Genomic DNA, 17813 nt, shown 5'->3' on the forward strand with positions numbered 1-17813 from the left:
CATCGAATTGAGCCCTCCGTCTGAATAACCACCTGCTACAAAACCCTCATGATTCACCTGCCATCCGCCATTGTGATGATTGTCATCCGATGATGTCTCCAACAGGGACTTCACCTTACGAAAAGGGGGACTGTAGCGTATGAAGGATAATCATTAACCCATCAGATTCTGAATAACAAAGAACCCACTGTTAAAACTCCTAATCACGGAAATAGTGGCAACTAGTCTCCACGAGCACAATGCGCTATTGACAAAGAGACACTCCAGCTATTGACAGAGGGACCGCATGATTTACCATGTGAGAAAAGGCACGTGGAAAGTTGGCAACAGAATGTGTGTCTTTCATTTTAAAACCTAGAAGGGTTTATTTTTAAGTAAATACGTTTAATCCCTGTATGTTGTGTATTTCTGATGTTAGATTAAACTAGTAAAAGTTTGTTTAGTTGTGTTAGTTAAACTCTGGAGCTTTAAATAAGGGTCTTAAAATGTATATCCACTTTTAAGTGTACTAAATACACGTTTCTTTGTATCAAATTAAACCTTACGACTTGTCCTAGCTGAATATATATATATGGTCACATTAAAACGTATTCTGCTATGTTTTACCATCTTTTGAGTTATTCAAGCCAAAGCCGGACCCGGTCATGCAAATGAGCCTTGACGGGACAAAGGGACCATCTCATGCCCAAAATAAGGGAGACTTTTACGACCTCCAAAGGAATGTGCAGAGATTGCTGATTCTCACTTAATTCTTACTGAGAAGGAGAAATGAACCCTTTTAATCCTATACATTCTATATATATATCCATGTGATAAATGTATTGACATGTATCTAATGTTCCATCTCATGATTTCCATTTATGTTGTTTGGTCTATGTTTTCTTGCAAACTCTAATGGGTTAATGTTTCAGACTTTGCATACTATGGTTAACCGAAATCATATGTGTGGCACATTTGGTCTCTATAACTTGGTATTTTGAAGATCGAAATGACTGTGTACATGATATGTCGTTAACAACAACATATTAGTATTACAAGATTATTTCCTAGTTTCTTCATTGGCTACCACCCCTCCAGGGTGCACACCAAGGAGCACCCTTAGAACAAAGAGCAATAAACCAAATTCCCGCCTGGAACTTCCACCCTTCTTATTGGTCGAGCCAATGAGAGGTGGGACACATTTTCTAAGGTTATAAATTGCATCCACACTGGCCCTTCGCTCTCTTATCTCTTCCTTCTTCTTGGCTGCTCTCAACTCCCAACTTACTTCATCTCTCCTCCCTTCCCCTTGGACTCCCCCCCCAGCACCCCTCTCTCTTCTCTTCTGCTGAACATTGCAACTTCTCGGAACAACCCTTCAACTCTCTCTTCAAGTGAGTTTCAACTCCACGCTCTGGAAACACCGAACCGAAATCCTCCGTCTCAAGAACGCCACGAGGACACGACATACACGCAGTCTTGCTCAGCCACACTAAGGTCCATTTTGCAAGTATTGTTTCATCTGAAATCCAAACGCGTTAAAGTGTGTAATTCCATTTTCTGGCTCTTAAGGGTTAATTGTTGTAATAAGTTGGCTATCCTTATAATAATCTCTTTATTTTCCTTACTGATCTACTCTGTTTATTTTATGTTTATTTTATGTTACATGTTAAGTGTCTGTTTGTCAAGTGTAGTGATATATTCTAGTTCCTTGTATTAAATCCAATTATATGCTTGATTGTCTGTGTTTGTTGGTCATAAAACAAAGCCTCTTTAATGTGCGATTTTAAGCTACGAGCTGATATTATCAAAGTAAGTTAACGTGCTTTGATGAGTAAGCTTATAACTAAGAATAAACCTTCAAGGGAATTGATCAGGAATATTTAGCAAAGCTGTTCACGGGACTAACTGTCTGATTACGTGTAGCCTCACGGGTCAATTCCATTGAGGGTTTAATTAAATTAATATAGCCTGTCTGCATATAATGTATATTCCTAATTAATTATAATTCGTTGTGTTTAATTATCTATATATATTTGAAGCAGACTCCTGGACTATATAAGCCCTTTTTGGGGCGTTTTTGTATGTACTGTTATCCGGGTCAAACCGTATGATTAATCATTGATTACGATCATTGAAATTAATTGTACATTCCCCAAACCTGATCTGGATTACTCTACAATACTAAGGCGACTGAAGCATCATATCGAGTTGCTTTATGTATAGGACTGAGTTTCCCCACCTCTCTCGAAAGGCTATGTGTCACATCTTCTGCTGTCTCTTCTCCCATCTGGTTCACACGATCTTCATCCCCTGAATACTAAATACCTCACTGGACTACAACTCCCATCATGCATTGCCTCCCACCATTTTCTCTCACACCTGTTCATTATTTGCTCATTATCTGTGTATTTAAGCCCTGAGGTTCCACCATTCAGTGCGAAGTCTTGCCAGTTCTGTCTCAGTCTGCAATTCTAAGCGTTTATCCTGTTTTTGCCACTTTGGATTTTGACCTTTGCCTGATTAACGTGTATATTGCCTCAGTGTTTCCCCTGTTGGATTTGTCTGCCTTGCTATACTGTTTTCTGGATTTTTGACCCTCTGCCTGCTCTATTAAATCATAGGATCCTACATCTGCCTCTCAGTATGGTCTGTCACACTATGAAAGTCCTCATCCCCTTCACCTCCACATATGTGTGTGTGGGTTTTCCGCTTTGACCCTGCTTAAAAGCAAATATCAATCAAGGCTGCAGGTGGAGGACGATTTACGTTTATTCCTTTCTACCTTGCAGAATGCACTGATGTAGGGGCGATGATAATGATGAGGCAAAATTGACAACCAGATTTTTTTCTTTTTCTTTTTAAATTTTTTGCTTAACGTAGGCCTATATGGAAGTGATTTTTATGCATTTGATACTGTGACAAAACAGCACTGTCCATAGCTGATGTTGTTTGATTTCTGATGTTGATGTTTTCAAAGTTGAATTGGCAAAAGTAGACTAAAATCTCCAAAATGGCTCTTATTCAATTGATATAACATTAGTATCCTGTGGCTGTTAATGAGCATGTTTCCAGTTTAGTTGTTTGACCGTTGAGTGCTATCTGTTCAATGATCAATAATAGAGCTGTCCATCGTGATTTTGTTCCATGTCTGATTTTGTTGGCTCTTTGGTTATAGAGCTGTTGAGAATAATTTGTTTAGTATTTTGACTGTGGAGGATTCTGTTCAGAAGGCTAATTTTAACAGTTTCCCAATTGCTTGAATGTGGTAAAAATGTGTCGCAAAAGATGTGTTCACAACATGTTTTAAAAAGATAGACAAACGTGTTTGAAATGGTTTGAAAAAATATAACCTATTTCAAAATGAAACTGAATTTAAAATGGAATAGTGATAGCTTGATAAAAATGTTTATCTTAATAAAATAAACTTATGTATATTGATGAAACTCATTTTGAGTGGAACATAGCCTAAAGCAATACTAATAATAGTACTACTACTAGGCTACTACTATTAGTAGTAGTAGTAGTAGTACCAATAATAATAGCCTAATTAGTGGTTGGTCGGGGCACAGCTGTCTTCAAGCTCTATGGCGGGGGACCCCTGAAGTAGAGCAAGTGTCAAGGAGTGGTGGTGGCGGCGTAGTGGGCTAAAGCACATAACTTGTAATCAGAAGGTTGCTGGTTCAATCCCCACAGCCACTACCGTTGTGTCCTTGAGCAAGGCTCTTAACTCCAGGTTGCTCCGGGGGAATTGTCCATATAATAAGTGCACTGTAATTTGCTATGGATAAAAGCGTCTGCCAAATGCATGTAAATGTAAATGTATCAACTCTTGATCACTCTGTAGCACGCAATGAATGGGACTGTAGATTATTTATTTTAAAGACATCATTCTGCTGTTTAATGATTACACTTGGCCATATTGATTTTTATTTTTTTTTTTAAATTACCAATAATTTTATCTAAAAATTTCATACCTCATAAAATTTTGATAATGGCAACATACTGTAAAATGTTACCGAATTTAGCAACAAGACTTTCCAAGTGACCTTTCAGCGCTGGACAATGACTGTGAGTCAAATATTACTGTTTATTTCTTATGCTGCCTTGGACAGAAGAATTATTTTAATGACACACATTCATTTTAATAAATGTATTACTAACAGTGAACAGAGCAAAATCACTTTTACATTTCAGGTTTTATCCAATAATTAAGTTGAAAACTTTTCTTTCACCATATTTAATATATATTTAATACTATAAAGAACTCTGATAGAGCACTGTGTTCCATAGGCATGTTGTTTTAGGACAGATAATATTGACAAATAGGATTTAATTGACACAGTTAGGATCGGTATATTTCGTGAATTAATTATTTACAATAATGTCTTTGAAATGTATTTTTAAAGACTGCCATTTCTCTTTAAAAATGTAAACGGCCTTACGTCAAAAGACCACTAAGCAAATGTCAACAGACAAAGGAACAATCCTACCAACCCCCCCCAAATTCACGCACTACCTAAAAACCTCTTGTTATCTTCTTCAGTCTCACTTAATCCAGCAGAGCTGCTGATTGGAACTGGTGTAGTGCACAGTAGCAGGAATTCACTGGGTATGAAAGTGATAGTGGTTGTAGGAAGGACAGAGATCAAGAGTCAGAGTGAGAAGGGATTAGAAAAGAGATTGCAGGGAACAGCAGGAATGGCATAGGGTGTTGCGAGACAGACTGACAGACAGGTGGAACACATTGGTTCACTAGCACTGACGTGCAGGAGTGAAGAGAGAGAGAATGAAAGAGTGAATGAGTGAATGAGTGTGTGTGTGTGTGTGTGTGAGAGAGAGAGAGAGAGAGAGAGAGAGAGAGTAGCATACCTCATAGCTGCAGTACATGGATATCTGGGGTGAAAACAAGTTGAAGAATTTTGAAGGGATTGTGGAAAGGGGAGAACGAGAGAGAGAGAGAGAGAGGGAGGGAGGGAGGAGAGAGAGAGAGAGAGAGAGAGAGAGAGAGAGAGAGAGAGAGAGAGCAGAGGAAGGTGCTGGGCTTGGGTGAAGGTTGTTAGACTCATTAAGGATCAAGTGAGAGAGAGAGTAGAGCTATAAAACCTCACAAACAAGGATCAGGAACTAGTGCTCACACACTTATACTGTAACATCTGATTAACTGCTACAGATTGCTAAACAATTGAATACATTTTTTGGATTGCTGAATCAATTTCAGTTGTATGTTGATAACAAGCAAACAACAGTTAGAATCAGTGATCAGTCCTGTAAAGATGGAAAAGAGAGAGTGAAAAGTGAGAAACAGACTATTTCCAAGACTTTCCAAGTGACCTTTCAGCGCTGGACAATGACTGTGAGTCAAATATTACTGTTTATTTCTTATGCTGCCTTGGACAGAAGAATTATTTTAATGACACACATTAATAAATGTATTACTAATAGTGACTGCACTTTCTTGTTTTTTCACAAGATGATTTAAAGAATACAAATTAGACAAAGTAATATGTTATTATGAATTTGTCTGCTTGTTTGCAAGCAAGAATAAACTCGATTTGATGTCACTAACAGATAATCATAGGTGTGATTTAAGGCAGCTTTACAGAACTAAATCACTTTTACATTTCTGGTTTTATCCTATAAATTCAATTGAAAACTTTTCATTCACCATATTTCATATATATTTAATACTATAAAGAACTCTGATAAAGTGCCGTGTTCCATTGTCAAATGCATACATATCCAATTGCAAATGTGCAGGTTAATTAATAACCAATCCAAATGACAAAGCTATTGTTAATACAGCAATATTGGCACATACTGTTGTCATTGCCTTTAAAATGTAAAGAATGTAGTTTAAAAGGATGAACTGTAAAGCAAACTTCACAATTCCAATCAAATGCACTTTATGCAGAGTTTGATAGATAATAGCTAAGGTAGAAATATACCCCTTTCACACCTCAGTGGTTACAGGCTGGTGAATAAAACAAAGCCAATTACAATTAAAAGAACAGAAAGAGACTTGCATGTCGTAGCTTGCAAATCTTTATTACATTAAATAACAATGTTTCAGTCAAAGATATTCTTCAGGTATTTAATAAGGGGGCAAAGGAAAATCACAAAAATCCACACCAAAAAATCAGTTTTATGACAATAAAACAATGTCAACATAAAGTAAACATACTTGTTTTAAGGTACACTAATGACTAATCGTGATATAAAACTTGATATGAACAGTTGAAGAGCAATATAGAAAAATAAAAAAAATTGTAATACAAAGGATGAATGGGTTATATATTTAATACATATGCTATGCAATACCTTGTAAATACAGGGTGGCCACTCAGACTGTTTATGCTTTAACATCAACAGTGTTTGTCTTACTGTAAATTACAGGCATGAAGTTTCCATGGAAAATGTAACAAGTGCATGCAAGTCCACTCCTGGCATGTTATCAAAGGCCACTGTTAGAGATGTCTATCAGTAAGATAAAGACAGCTCTGGTGGTTCTGTTCTCATTGCCTAGCAACGCACACATACAACCACCCCACTCAGCCGACACTGTGGATTCCCATAAGACTCATAAAGTGGTAACAGAATACCACACAATTATATGTTCTCTGATGTTGATAGTAACACATGTTCCTGGGGGATTTATTCAGATGCAAGGTTGAGTAGGTTGGCATGTCAAAAAAGCAATGCGCACAGGACTGGTGTGACGCAAACACATCTAGGAATTCTAATCAATAAATGCCCCTGATAAATATACAGTGTCTAATGAAAAAATTATCTGCTTGCTTTGTGTTATGTAAAAATGCAGTTGCAGCATGCACCCTAGCTATTTCAGGGCCATAGAGGTGTTAATGGCCTTATGGTATTGTCTGACCATCATCTGCTTGACAGGAAAGTAAAGGCTGCGGAGGGTATTGACAGATGGGAAGTTCAACTGTTACACAACTATTTTTATGCACCTTCTCTGGAATACTTTCTGTTTGGTCATTCTGTAGTCAACATTTTTTGTATGATGAACGCTAAACTGCATGATTGACCATTGTCCTGGGGAACCAATTTCCTAGCTGTGCTAGTTTCACATATTTTGTATCACTCTGTTGTTATATTTATGCATTTGGCAGACGCATTTAAGCATTTTATACGTTTGTTTGTTCCCAGGGGTATCGAACTAATGATCTTACCATTGCTAGCACCATGCTCTACCAGTTGAGCTACAGGAACCCTGCTGATGTCTCTTTCTTCTCAAATAATAAAAACATTTAAACTTCAATCAATAAAATAGAATGTATTAAGAGGGATAATGCTGCACTTAATTTACACATTAAGCACAACATTTCTCCTTACAATGAGTCATTATTGGGTCTTTCAGCTGTCACAGAAACACACACAAATGTACATATGAACATAATCTTCAAAATATTATTTTAGAAATATGTACAACCCTAGTAATGTACTTATATATAATTAAATTAATTGAAAGTAACTGTAAGCTGATTACAAGAATTGAAAATATAATGTTAATTCTTGACTAAAAAGTAATTAGATTACAGTAACAAATTACTTTGTAATCGGATTATACCCAATGTGTAGTTGAGATGAGTAGTTTCATTTTAAATGACTTGCTTTCTCAAAGATCAAGGTAGCTTTAAATAAAACATCATTGGAGACTTTACTTAGAATATTGATTGCAAAAAAAACTTTTTTTTTCCTTTTCTTTTTAGACCGCATCTCAAGACCTAGATGAACTGTGCTACCTCACAGCCCAGTCAATTACATCACTGGTGACATCAGAACACTTCAAACTAATCAAGAAGCTGGGTGAGGGATCATACGGCAAGGTGATGCTGGCTGTGCATAAAAAGAGAGGTCAGTACTGATGTACTTTTGGATATATTGGCCTGTTATCATAAATTTAAATGATATGTAGATAATATGCTCTAGAGGACATGATCCTGTTTACAACTGAACTAATTCCATACTAATAGAATTGTGACAGATAAAACGGAATGACATTTTCTCACTTCAAACTGAACTTACAGGAACCCCAATGGCTCTGAAGTTCTTCCCTCGCTGCTCCACAACTCTCCACGCCTTCCTGCGGGAATACAATCTCTCCCTCTCTTTTTGCAGACACCCCTCTCTGACGCGGGCCGTGGGTATCTTCTTCTCCACGCCTGTTCACTATGTCTTCGCCCAGGAGGCTGGTCTCTATGGCGACCTGTATGATGTAATCGTGTCAGAGGTCAGTGGATGGAACAGAATTTATGAATTTCTTATTTCAGCATGACATATCCTCTTAGATTCTTTTTTGAAAACTGATTTAGAAAAAGATTTAGCATTTTTAAGCACCTTTAAGCATTATTGAACTTAAAGGGATAGTTCACCCAAAAATGTAAATTCTCTTATAATTTACTCACCCTCATGCCATCCCAGATATGTATGACTTTCTTCAAAAACAAAGATTTTTATATCTTTGTTTATATCTGTTATGTAGGTCCATACAATGCAAATGAATGGTAATTAGACCTTTGAAGCTCAAAAAATCACATAAAGGAAACATAAAAGTAATCCGTAAGAATCCAGTGGTTAAATCCATATCTTCAGACACAAAATAATAGGTGTGTGTGAGAAACAGAACGATGTTTAAGCCCTTTTTTACTCTAAATGTACACTTTCACTTTTACATCTGAAAGTTACATGTGGTGCCTTTTTAGTTTCACTTTTACATCTGAAAGTGAAAGTTAAAGTGGAGATTTAGAATATAAAAGGACTTAAATATTGTTCTGTTTCTCACCCACACCTATTATATTGCTTGTGAAGATATGGATTTAAACACTGGAGTCATATGTGTCTGCTTTAAGTGATTTTTGATCAGCATCTGATCACCATTCAATTGGATTGTATGGACCTACAAAGCTGAGATATTCTACTAAAAATCTTTGTTTGTGTTCTGCTGAATAAAGAAAGTCATTCAAATCTGGGATGGCAAGAGGGTGAGTAAATGATAAGAGAATTTACTTTTTTGGTGTGTAAGTTTTGCGTAGCTAAAGTCACCAAACGTTTTTCCATAAATAATGATTTCAAACAGTTGAAATGAAATGGTTTCCCAAAATCTCCCCCAGTGTTTCATTGGCTGATAAACAGGTAGCCCCACCCCAAACTATTGAGGCAATGTTGTTGTGTGAGTCTGGTCGAGGTGCTCAAACAGACAAAGCATTTTAATAACGCCACAGAGTTACAGTGTTTAAACTTTTTAGGAGGAATCAACCAACCTTACTTGTAGTTGTCTCCGCATATTAGGCTGAGTTTAGAGTAAGTATTTTAACATCAAAAAAATTACACACTTCACATTTACCTCACTTAGGAGGTTCTCAAAAGAATATCTTGTGCTGTAACAAAAAGTATGGCATGTTATGATACGAGGAGCATTTTTTGAAGTGACGTCTTTCAGGTGATAAAGACTCATGACAATTCCAGCACGAACATGTTCTCTGATATCCCCCTGTTCTCATTCTCTTGCCAAAACAACTGTTCCTGTCATCAGCATGATGCATTCATGCAGTCTAATTAGAGTACTTCGTGTACTACTGAGCAGTAGGTTTAATACAGAGCACATATTTTTGTCATCTCTCTCTCTGTGTCTGTAGGAGAGGGTGAGCGAGGAGTGTGCCCAACGTGTGATGTCCCAGTTGAGTGGTGCTGTGTCACACCTCCATTCTCTGGGCTTTGTGCACCGTGATATCAAACCAGAAAACGTGTTCTTGTGTGACCGTGTTTGTCGCTGGGTCAAACTGGGCGACTTTGGTTTGGCAAGGGTGCAGGGGACTCAGGTCCGTGCTGTGTGGTACAACTCCCCTTTCTGTGTGCCTGAGGTGGAAGGTGCCAAAAGAGTGAGCGAGACAGAGGAGGAAGAAGATATATGGATGTCTGTGGAGCCCAGTTTGGATACTTGGGCCTTGGGGATCCTTATATACTGCCTACTGACTGGCTGCTTCCCCTGGGAAGAGAGCACTTCTAAAGACCCATCCTACTGCAAGTACAGAGACTGGTTCAATCGAACAAGTGAGCGAGAGGAGAGGGCCAGGGGACAGAATGTACTGAGGGAGGGGGAACATTTTGAGAAGCAATCAGAGGACATTATGAGTCTGGTGGAGAAAGGAAACAGTGAGGATGCTGAATTAGAGTTGCCCTCTCATTTTGATGATTTAAGCTCTCTAGTCCTCACCCTGCTGAGGCAGCTGCTGCACCCACTCCCCTGGCTCCGTCCTGGGCCTGATGAGATCCTGTCTTACCTCGGGGGATCTTGGTTACTGAAAACAGAGAAAGAGGAGATGAGGAGGGAGTGGCAAGCACAAGAGGAGGAGAAGAAGTTGCGAGAGAGAAGAGGGGTAGAAGGAGAAAAAGAGAGATTGGGAAGGAGGGAGAGATAAAGATTAAACAGAATCTTTTATATATAGAGAGAGTTTTACATAGTGTTTATATTTTGGAATTGTCTAAAGGTTTGACATAATTTTATGGAATTTTACAAGCTGCTTAATGGCACAGTTAACTTAGTGTATGTAAACTTCTGACCAACTGGAATTGTGATATAGTGAATTAAAAGTGAAACAATCTGTCTGTAAACAACTGTTGGAAAAATTACTCATGCCATGAAGTAGATGTCCTAAACGACTTGCCAAAACTATAGTTTGCTAATATGAAATCTGTGGAGTGGTTAAAAAATGAGTTTTAATGACTTCAACCCAAGTGTATTTAAACTTCTGACTTCAACTGTATATATACTGTCCAACATTAAGACAAAGTATTTGGACACATTCTGGTTGTCGAACCAAAAGTTAGTTCTAAGAAAAAGCCTAATTCTTTTTGAAAAAGCCTATTGATATGTCTGATCTAATGAAATGTCCAATGAAAATTTCCAATTAAATTAATTCATTTTCCATACAAGTGTCCAAATACTTTTTGAGGCCACTGTAATTAAACATTTCTCATATTCTGCTGGTAATTCTGAATATTGTAATGCCCATAATTCTTCTCAGGTGCAATGCCATATTCTCTCTAAACATGCAGAGAGTCAAGTACATATATGAGATGTATGTAGAAATATATGCTCATCAGATGTGAATAAAATCACAAATACTGTATCTCTACCTCAAACAAACTGTTATAATATATATAGAAATGCACATATTTTTTTTTTAAAGTTGTGGTGGTGGTGTAGTGGGCTAAAGCACAAAACTGGAAAGCAGAAGGTTGTCAGTTTGACCCCACAGCAAACACCATTGTGTCCTTGAGCAAGGCACTTAAATCCAAGTTGCTCCGGGGGGATTGTCCCTGTAATAAGGGCTCTATAAGTCGCTTTGGATAAAAACGTCTGCCAAATGCATAATGTAAATTTGAAAAGGCGTAATAAACATGTTTATGTTTTGGTGACATATTTACTCTCTTGGCTCTGTTATACTATATGTAATTCTCAAGTTACAAAATCAACATCCTCATGTATACATCAAACCATGTTAAGGAACTGTGACTTTCGTCAACACTTTACATGATCATAACACTGAGCTGATGTATTGCAAGGCTTACTAAAATAGTATTCCACTCTAAATAGGAGTAATGTGAAATGTTAAACAAACACAGGTACAATGGGGGGTGTGAGGTTAGTGTTGTTTTGGGATTCAGTGGATCAATTTAAATATGTGAGGTGGAGTCCAACTTTCCAGCTGTTGTCACACAAATCAAACCTCAATGACCCTAGTTAGTTCTGATCTCTCTGTGGTCTTGTGTAGCCAAACGTCTGACTTGCAGCAGAAAGTCTGGTCCTCATTGCAGCTTATTAATACAAACTGACCAACCGACTGATCAGACTATCAGATTGTCATTCTCTTTCTCAGAAAATCACCATCACTATGCTTTTATACACAGAGCAACACATCCAGAGGGTGACACTTTACAGTATTTAGTGGACAAACACCAGTTAAATTCATTGATTCAGGCAGCCAAAACTTATACAAGCAAAGAACACAACCAAAGATACCTCCGTTATTGGCAAAGCAAACCCAAAAAATTAACTGCTTTTAAAAGATTTGATCAGTGTTGGTGAAGCTACTTTTGTAACATGAACTGTCCAAACAAACTGACTTACTAAAGTGAATTGGAGTTCCCAAAACTAAATATAATACAATCATTTATTGTAACCCGAAGAACTGATTCACTTTAATGATTGTTTTTCCCAGCACTACATGAGAGAGAGGACAGTTTAGATGAGCACAATAAATTACTCCCTTGGCTCCATAGCTGTGTTCGCAATACAGTCTGACAAATGTTACGTTCTTTAATGTAAATTGAAATTATGCATCCTGTTTGCTACCTAATTTTGAAATTCAGCTGGAATTTGAAATTCATTCTTAATTCATTTTTGAATGATGGAGCCTTTTATCAATGTCTTTTGAGCAAGTCAGCCCATTAGACTGGGCAGCAATTTACTATGTAAACAAGCAGCATACAAATGCAACTCCTACTTGAATGGGGAAAGACTGAAATCTCCAAAACGATTGGTCAAGATTATGAGAAAAGAACATATTTAAAATCAGCAGTAAAATCTGACAACACTGGTATCATAAATCTAGCTTCTTTACCTCATATTACGCTAAAAACGTCTCAGGTTACAACTGTAACCCTAGTTCCCTGAGAAGGGAACGAGACGATGCGTCGATGACGCTTTGGGACCGCCTTTGCGTGAACACCCCTGAAGCACGTATGTCAACTAGTCCAATGGAATGAATGAACGCGTGACGTCATGACCAGGAAAGGATATAAGCACATCCGTTGCGTTACTCGCGTTAGCTTTTAGAGCCGAAGCAAAGCCGATCGCAGGGATGCAGGAAGTATGGCAGGGCGACGCATCGTCTCGTTCCCTTCTCAGGGAACTAGGGTTACAGTCGTAACCTGAGACGTTCCCTTACGAGGGAACTCGCGATGCGTCGATGACGCTTTGGGAACGATAATACCCAATACGCCATAATTACAAAATGCCAGATGATAAAAACTGTCGGCAAATCAGTAAAAAGCACCTGGGATCCTGGGGCAACTTCCAGGTCCAGGCTATAAAACCACACAAAAGTTAGCGGCGAGGACCAACCTGCCGCATCAGAAACCTCCTGAAGGGAAACTCCTGATACGAGGGTTTTAGAGGCCGCCATACTTCGAGTAGAGTGAGCTCTGACCACCGAAGGGCACGGCTGGCCAGAGGACTCATATGCAAGAGAAATAGCCTCAGCTATCCACTTACTGGTTAGATCTTCTCCACGGGGCAGCCCTGTGGACATAAGTGTCCAGTGCTCACACTGGACACAAGAGATTCAGTTTTTCCTGGTCCGAAGATGTAAACGGAGGAGGACAGAATGCCTGCAGTACAATAGGCCTTGGAATATTGGTTGGCACCCTAGTTCGAACCACAGGCCTCAGCCTCAAGGTGCCACGAAGGAAACGAATAATCAGGGGGTCTCGACCCAAAGATGTCCTACCCACAGGGGCGTGGAAGGCCGCAATGGCCACCACGTAAACCTTTAAGGTAGAAGGACATGAACCTGATGTAAAACGATACTGGAGAAACTCAAGTACTGTGTTGACTGAACAGTTAACTGGATCTCGCTGATGCTGGTGACACCAAGACGTGAAAAACTTTCCACTTAAGTGTATATAATTTCCTCGTGGCTGGAGCTCTGGAGCTAAGAATGGTCTCACCGACCTCAGTCGAGAGACCACTCTCTAAAAGTTGGGCCCCTCAGAGGCCAAACCCATAGGTTCCAAATCTCCGGTCGGGGTGAAATATTGTGCCCCCTGCCTGAGACAGAAGGTCTCTCCTGACGGGTACCTCAAAAAGAGGGCCGTCGAGGAGATGAATTAGGTCCGCAAACCAAATTCGACTCGGCCAGCGTGGAGCTACTAATAATAGACTTACTCCGTCCTGGCGGACTCTCTCCAGAACTCCTGGGAGCAGAGCAACAGGGGGAAATGCGTACAGACGTAGCCTCGGCCACGTCTGTACCATAGCGTCCAACCCCAAGGGGGCTGGTTGCGTGAGGGAGAACCAAAGTGGACAGTGCGTCATAAGCTGAGACGCAAACAGATCCACTTCTGCTTGGCCGTAAAATTCCCAAATGAGCTCCACCGCCTAGGGGTGGAGTCTCCATTCCCCTGTCAGCACCTGCCTCAGGGAGAGTATTTTACCCAGGGACCACAAGAGGATCTGGTGCGCCAGTTTGCAGAGTGGACGCGAGCGCAGACCCCCCTGTCGATTTAAATAAGAGACCACCGATGTGTTGTCTGTACGGACAAGCACATTATGGCCCCTCAGATCTGGGAGGAAATGTCTCAACGCATTGAAGACGGCCATCATCTCCAGGCAATCCAAGAGAGATGATGGTTCCTCCACAGACCCTGAGCTGAGCGGCCTTCCATTACCGCTCCCCAGCCGGTGAGAGAAGCATCTGTTGAGATAGCAACTCGATGGCAAAGAGCTCCCAGCACCGGACCCTGGGACAGGAACCAATGTTTCCTCCATATAATCAAGGCGCGGGTGCACCACCGCGTGATCTTGAACATACGAAGTGGGTTCCCCCTCGGGGAGAACCCTCTGGTCCTGAGCCACCACTGCAAAGGTCTCATGTACAGCAGGCCAAAGGGGATCACATTGGACGCTGCTGCCGTGAGGCCTAACAGTCTCTCGAACTGTTTCACAGTGCGTGACTGGCCTAGCTTCAACTCTTTTGTGGCTGTGATGATAGCAGCTACACGAACGGGCGATAGTGTGGCCCGCATCGTGACTGAATCCCATACCACACCAAGGAAAGTGGTTCTCTGTAATGGAGAAAGCACACTCTTCTTGGCATTGAGTCTCAACCCCAATTTCTTCGTATGAGCAAGAACGACATCTCGATGCCGAACCGCTGACTGCTCTGATTCCGCCAGAATCAGCCAGTCGATATAGTTCAGAATGCGTACACCCTGCAGCCTGAGCGAGGCCAGAGCTGCATCTACGCACTTCGTGAACGTGCGGGTGACAGAGCTAGACCGTACTAAGGGTACCAGTCTCTCGAGACTGGCCTCTGGTGTTAAAGGAACTTCAGCGACCTGAAGCATATTGGCAGGAAACAACCAAACTGACTGTTTTTGAACCCCCCTCAGAGGGCTCACGTCCGACGCAACGTCGAGTCGGCATTGCGCCGAACTTTTGCTGGATACCACTGCGCCCCGAAGCACCAAGGGTGGCGGGGTTGGCAGACTGGTCCCATGAGGACCCCGAAGTGGAGCGGGCACCGTATTCTGAGGTGTACACCGCTCCACCCTGTTAAAGGAACAGCCCCTTCGGCGACCTGAAGCATATTGGCAGGAAACAACCAAACTGACTGTTTTTGAACCCCCCTCAGAGGGCTCACGTCCGACGCAACGTCGAGTCGACATTGTGCCGAACTCTCGCTGGATACCACTGCGCCCCGAAGCACCAAGGGTGGCGGGGTTGGCAGACTGGTCCCATGAGGACCCCGAAGTGGAGCGGGCACCGTATTCTGAGGTGTACACGCTCCGCCCTGTTAAAGGAACAGCCACTCGGCGACCTCAAGCATATTGGCAGGAAACAACCGAACTGACTGTTCTTGAACCCCCCTCAGAGGGCTCACGTCCGACGCAACGTTGAGTGGACATTGCGCTGAACTTTTGCTGGATACCGCTGGCCCGAAGCACCAAGGGTGGCGGGGTTGGCAGACTGGTCCCATGAGGACCCGAGTGGAGCGGGCACCGTATTCTGAGGTGTACACCGCTCCACCTCAGTTGGGGCTGTCCTCGATGGTCTGACGTGCATAGCATCAGGACCTTTTTTTCTGAGCCGAAGCCTTCTTAGCCGTAAGTACAGTCCTCAGATCTGGCTTAGACTTAGCCGACTTCGGCTGAGAGTGTTGGCTCGGTCCTCAAGATTTCGGGGAAGCACGAGACGCAACACTTATTTTCTGTTGCACACGGTGCGAGGAGCTTGGCTGGGGATGCTCACGCCCAGCATCCCCAGGGGGATGGACTCGGCAAGGAAGGAATTTTTTAAAAGCCTCAGATTGTTTTCTGTTTTCTAGAAATCTTTCAACAACCGTATTCACAGAGTCACCGAAGAGACCAGAGGGAGACACAGGGGCATCTAAAAGAAAAGCCCGCTCTTTATCTTTAATCTCTGCAAGATTTAACCAAAGATGTCTCTCAGTAGCTACGAGGGCTGCCATAGACCGCCCAATAGCACGGGCGGTCTCCTTCGTAGCTCTGAGAGAAAGATCTGTAGCCCGACGAAGTTCTCGAATTTCGTCGGGACTAACTCCTCACTCCTATCGATATCCCCAGCAGATCTGCTTGATAGGCTTGGAGCACTGCCATCGTGTGCAGACAGGCTCCAGCTTGACCTGCTGCCGTATAAGCCTTACCCACTAAATTGGATGTGGTTTTTAGTGGTTTATTCGGCAACACGGGATCCTTCAGGGACGATGCTGACCAGATAGCTCGCGAGCGTCTGTTCCACTGGGGGCATTGACCCATAACCAAAATCTTTCAGCCCCTTAATATTTTAATATGTGTGAATAAGGGGACTAAAAAGACGTGACGAATATGGTTTATTCCATCTACATAGCTCACTATGTAGATCAGGAAAAAATGGAAGGGCCCGTGATTGAGATGAAAGATTAGATGCTTCTAGAAAACGCTCGTCTAATTTGCTTTTAAGACGAGTATCTCTTTTTTCTGCTGGCCAGTCAATATTTAATTTACCAACAGCACGAGTTATCACCTCAATAAGCTCCTCATATGCTGGGGAGAGGGATGGCGAATCCTCTCCCCTTATTGTGTTAGTGTTTGTGTCACTCTCATGAATGCTCATTAACTCTACCTCCTCAGAGCTAGAGCACCGAAGCATCGGGCTCTCTTCCCGGCGGAAGAAGCAGCGCGTGGCTTCCGACACCGGCAAGAGAGCAATGGATCCCTCGGGTAAAGGAGGAGATAAGGCAGAGCCCGTCTCCAAACCCGCAGAGAGATCCATTTGCGAACCCCAAGAGAGCCTTCTCCGAGCTGCCTCGGCAGCCGCGGGTCCAGAACCCTGAGGCTCGCGAGCCTGTCCATCATCCTCAAATGCGGACAGACGGGAGCAGAGCATGCGGAGCGGCAGACGCTCACAATGGTGACAGTCAGCCCCCTCGAAAGCCAGTTTACACAACACATGGATCTCTGTTTGATATCCTTATGATATGTAAACAAGTAGATTAATGTATGAAGACATGAGCTGTGTTGCCTAGTTATAGGATTGTTCAGGTTTTATGAACTCCTTGGCTTTCCTAGATACCTAGGAAAGTAAATTATTCAATTGCCCAAGTAAGATTTAATAAAAATAAAAAAAGTAAATTTTATATTGAATCAACTAATTTTGTTTTATCAATATATGGTAATTCATTACTTGGCTACTTACTGCAGCTAGTAAAACTGAATCTCCAACATCAGAAAAATGAAAACAATGTCATAAACAGAGATTTGATGGCCAGTAAATACCAGTGGACAGGGATAGACTGCAGGGGACAGCTGGATGGAAGGACAGAACAACTGATGAGTGGTGTGAGACACATAGAGTGCAATGGATCATGAAAATGGGAGGGAATGAGCCAGAGCACAGAGCAGAGCCAGCAATGTGTTAGAAGAACTTGCTATAAACTTTAGCAGAATGCAGAGATAATTATTATATCGCCCAAACATATCAATATACAGACTGGTAAATATTGCACAATAGCAGTCAGGATAAAACA

At 41.3% G+C, this 17813-nt stretch overlaps 1 protein-coding gene across 3 annotated transcripts in view; it reads left to right on the forward strand.

Moving 5' to 3' along the window:
* The window catches only part of LOC127658365 (serine/threonine-protein kinase SBK2-like), a 32736-nt gene extending 21324 nt beyond the window's left edge, over nucleotides 1–11412 (forward strand). The window contains exons 1-4 of one of the 3 annotated variants that reach the window (XM_052147624.1): nucleotides 4020–4050; nucleotides 7713–7857; nucleotides 8031–8233; nucleotides 9639–11412. In XM_052147624.1, coding sequence (XP_052003584.1) covers nucleotides 4045–4050; nucleotides 7713–7857; nucleotides 8031–8233; nucleotides 9639–10421 — 1137 coding nt within the window. In that variant the 5' untranslated portion in view covers nucleotides 4020–4044 and the 3' untranslated portion in view covers nucleotides 10422–11412. Of the gene's footprint in view, nucleotides 1–4019; nucleotides 4051–5060; nucleotides 5336–7712; nucleotides 7858–8030; nucleotides 8234–9638 lie in introns of those variants that run through there. The other 2 variants (XM_052147623.1, XM_052147625.1) reach the window with 2 other exon arrangements.
* Nucleotides 11413–17813: the final 6401 nt, after the last annotated feature.

This window comes from Xyrauchen texanus, chromosome 17 (assembly GCF_025860055.1).
Source record: "Xyrauchen texanus isolate HMW12.3.18 chromosome 17, RBS_HiC_50CHRs, whole genome shotgun sequence".
Lineage (NCBI taxonomy): Eukaryota > Metazoa > Chordata > Actinopteri > Cypriniformes > Catostomidae > Xyrauchen > Xyrauchen texanus.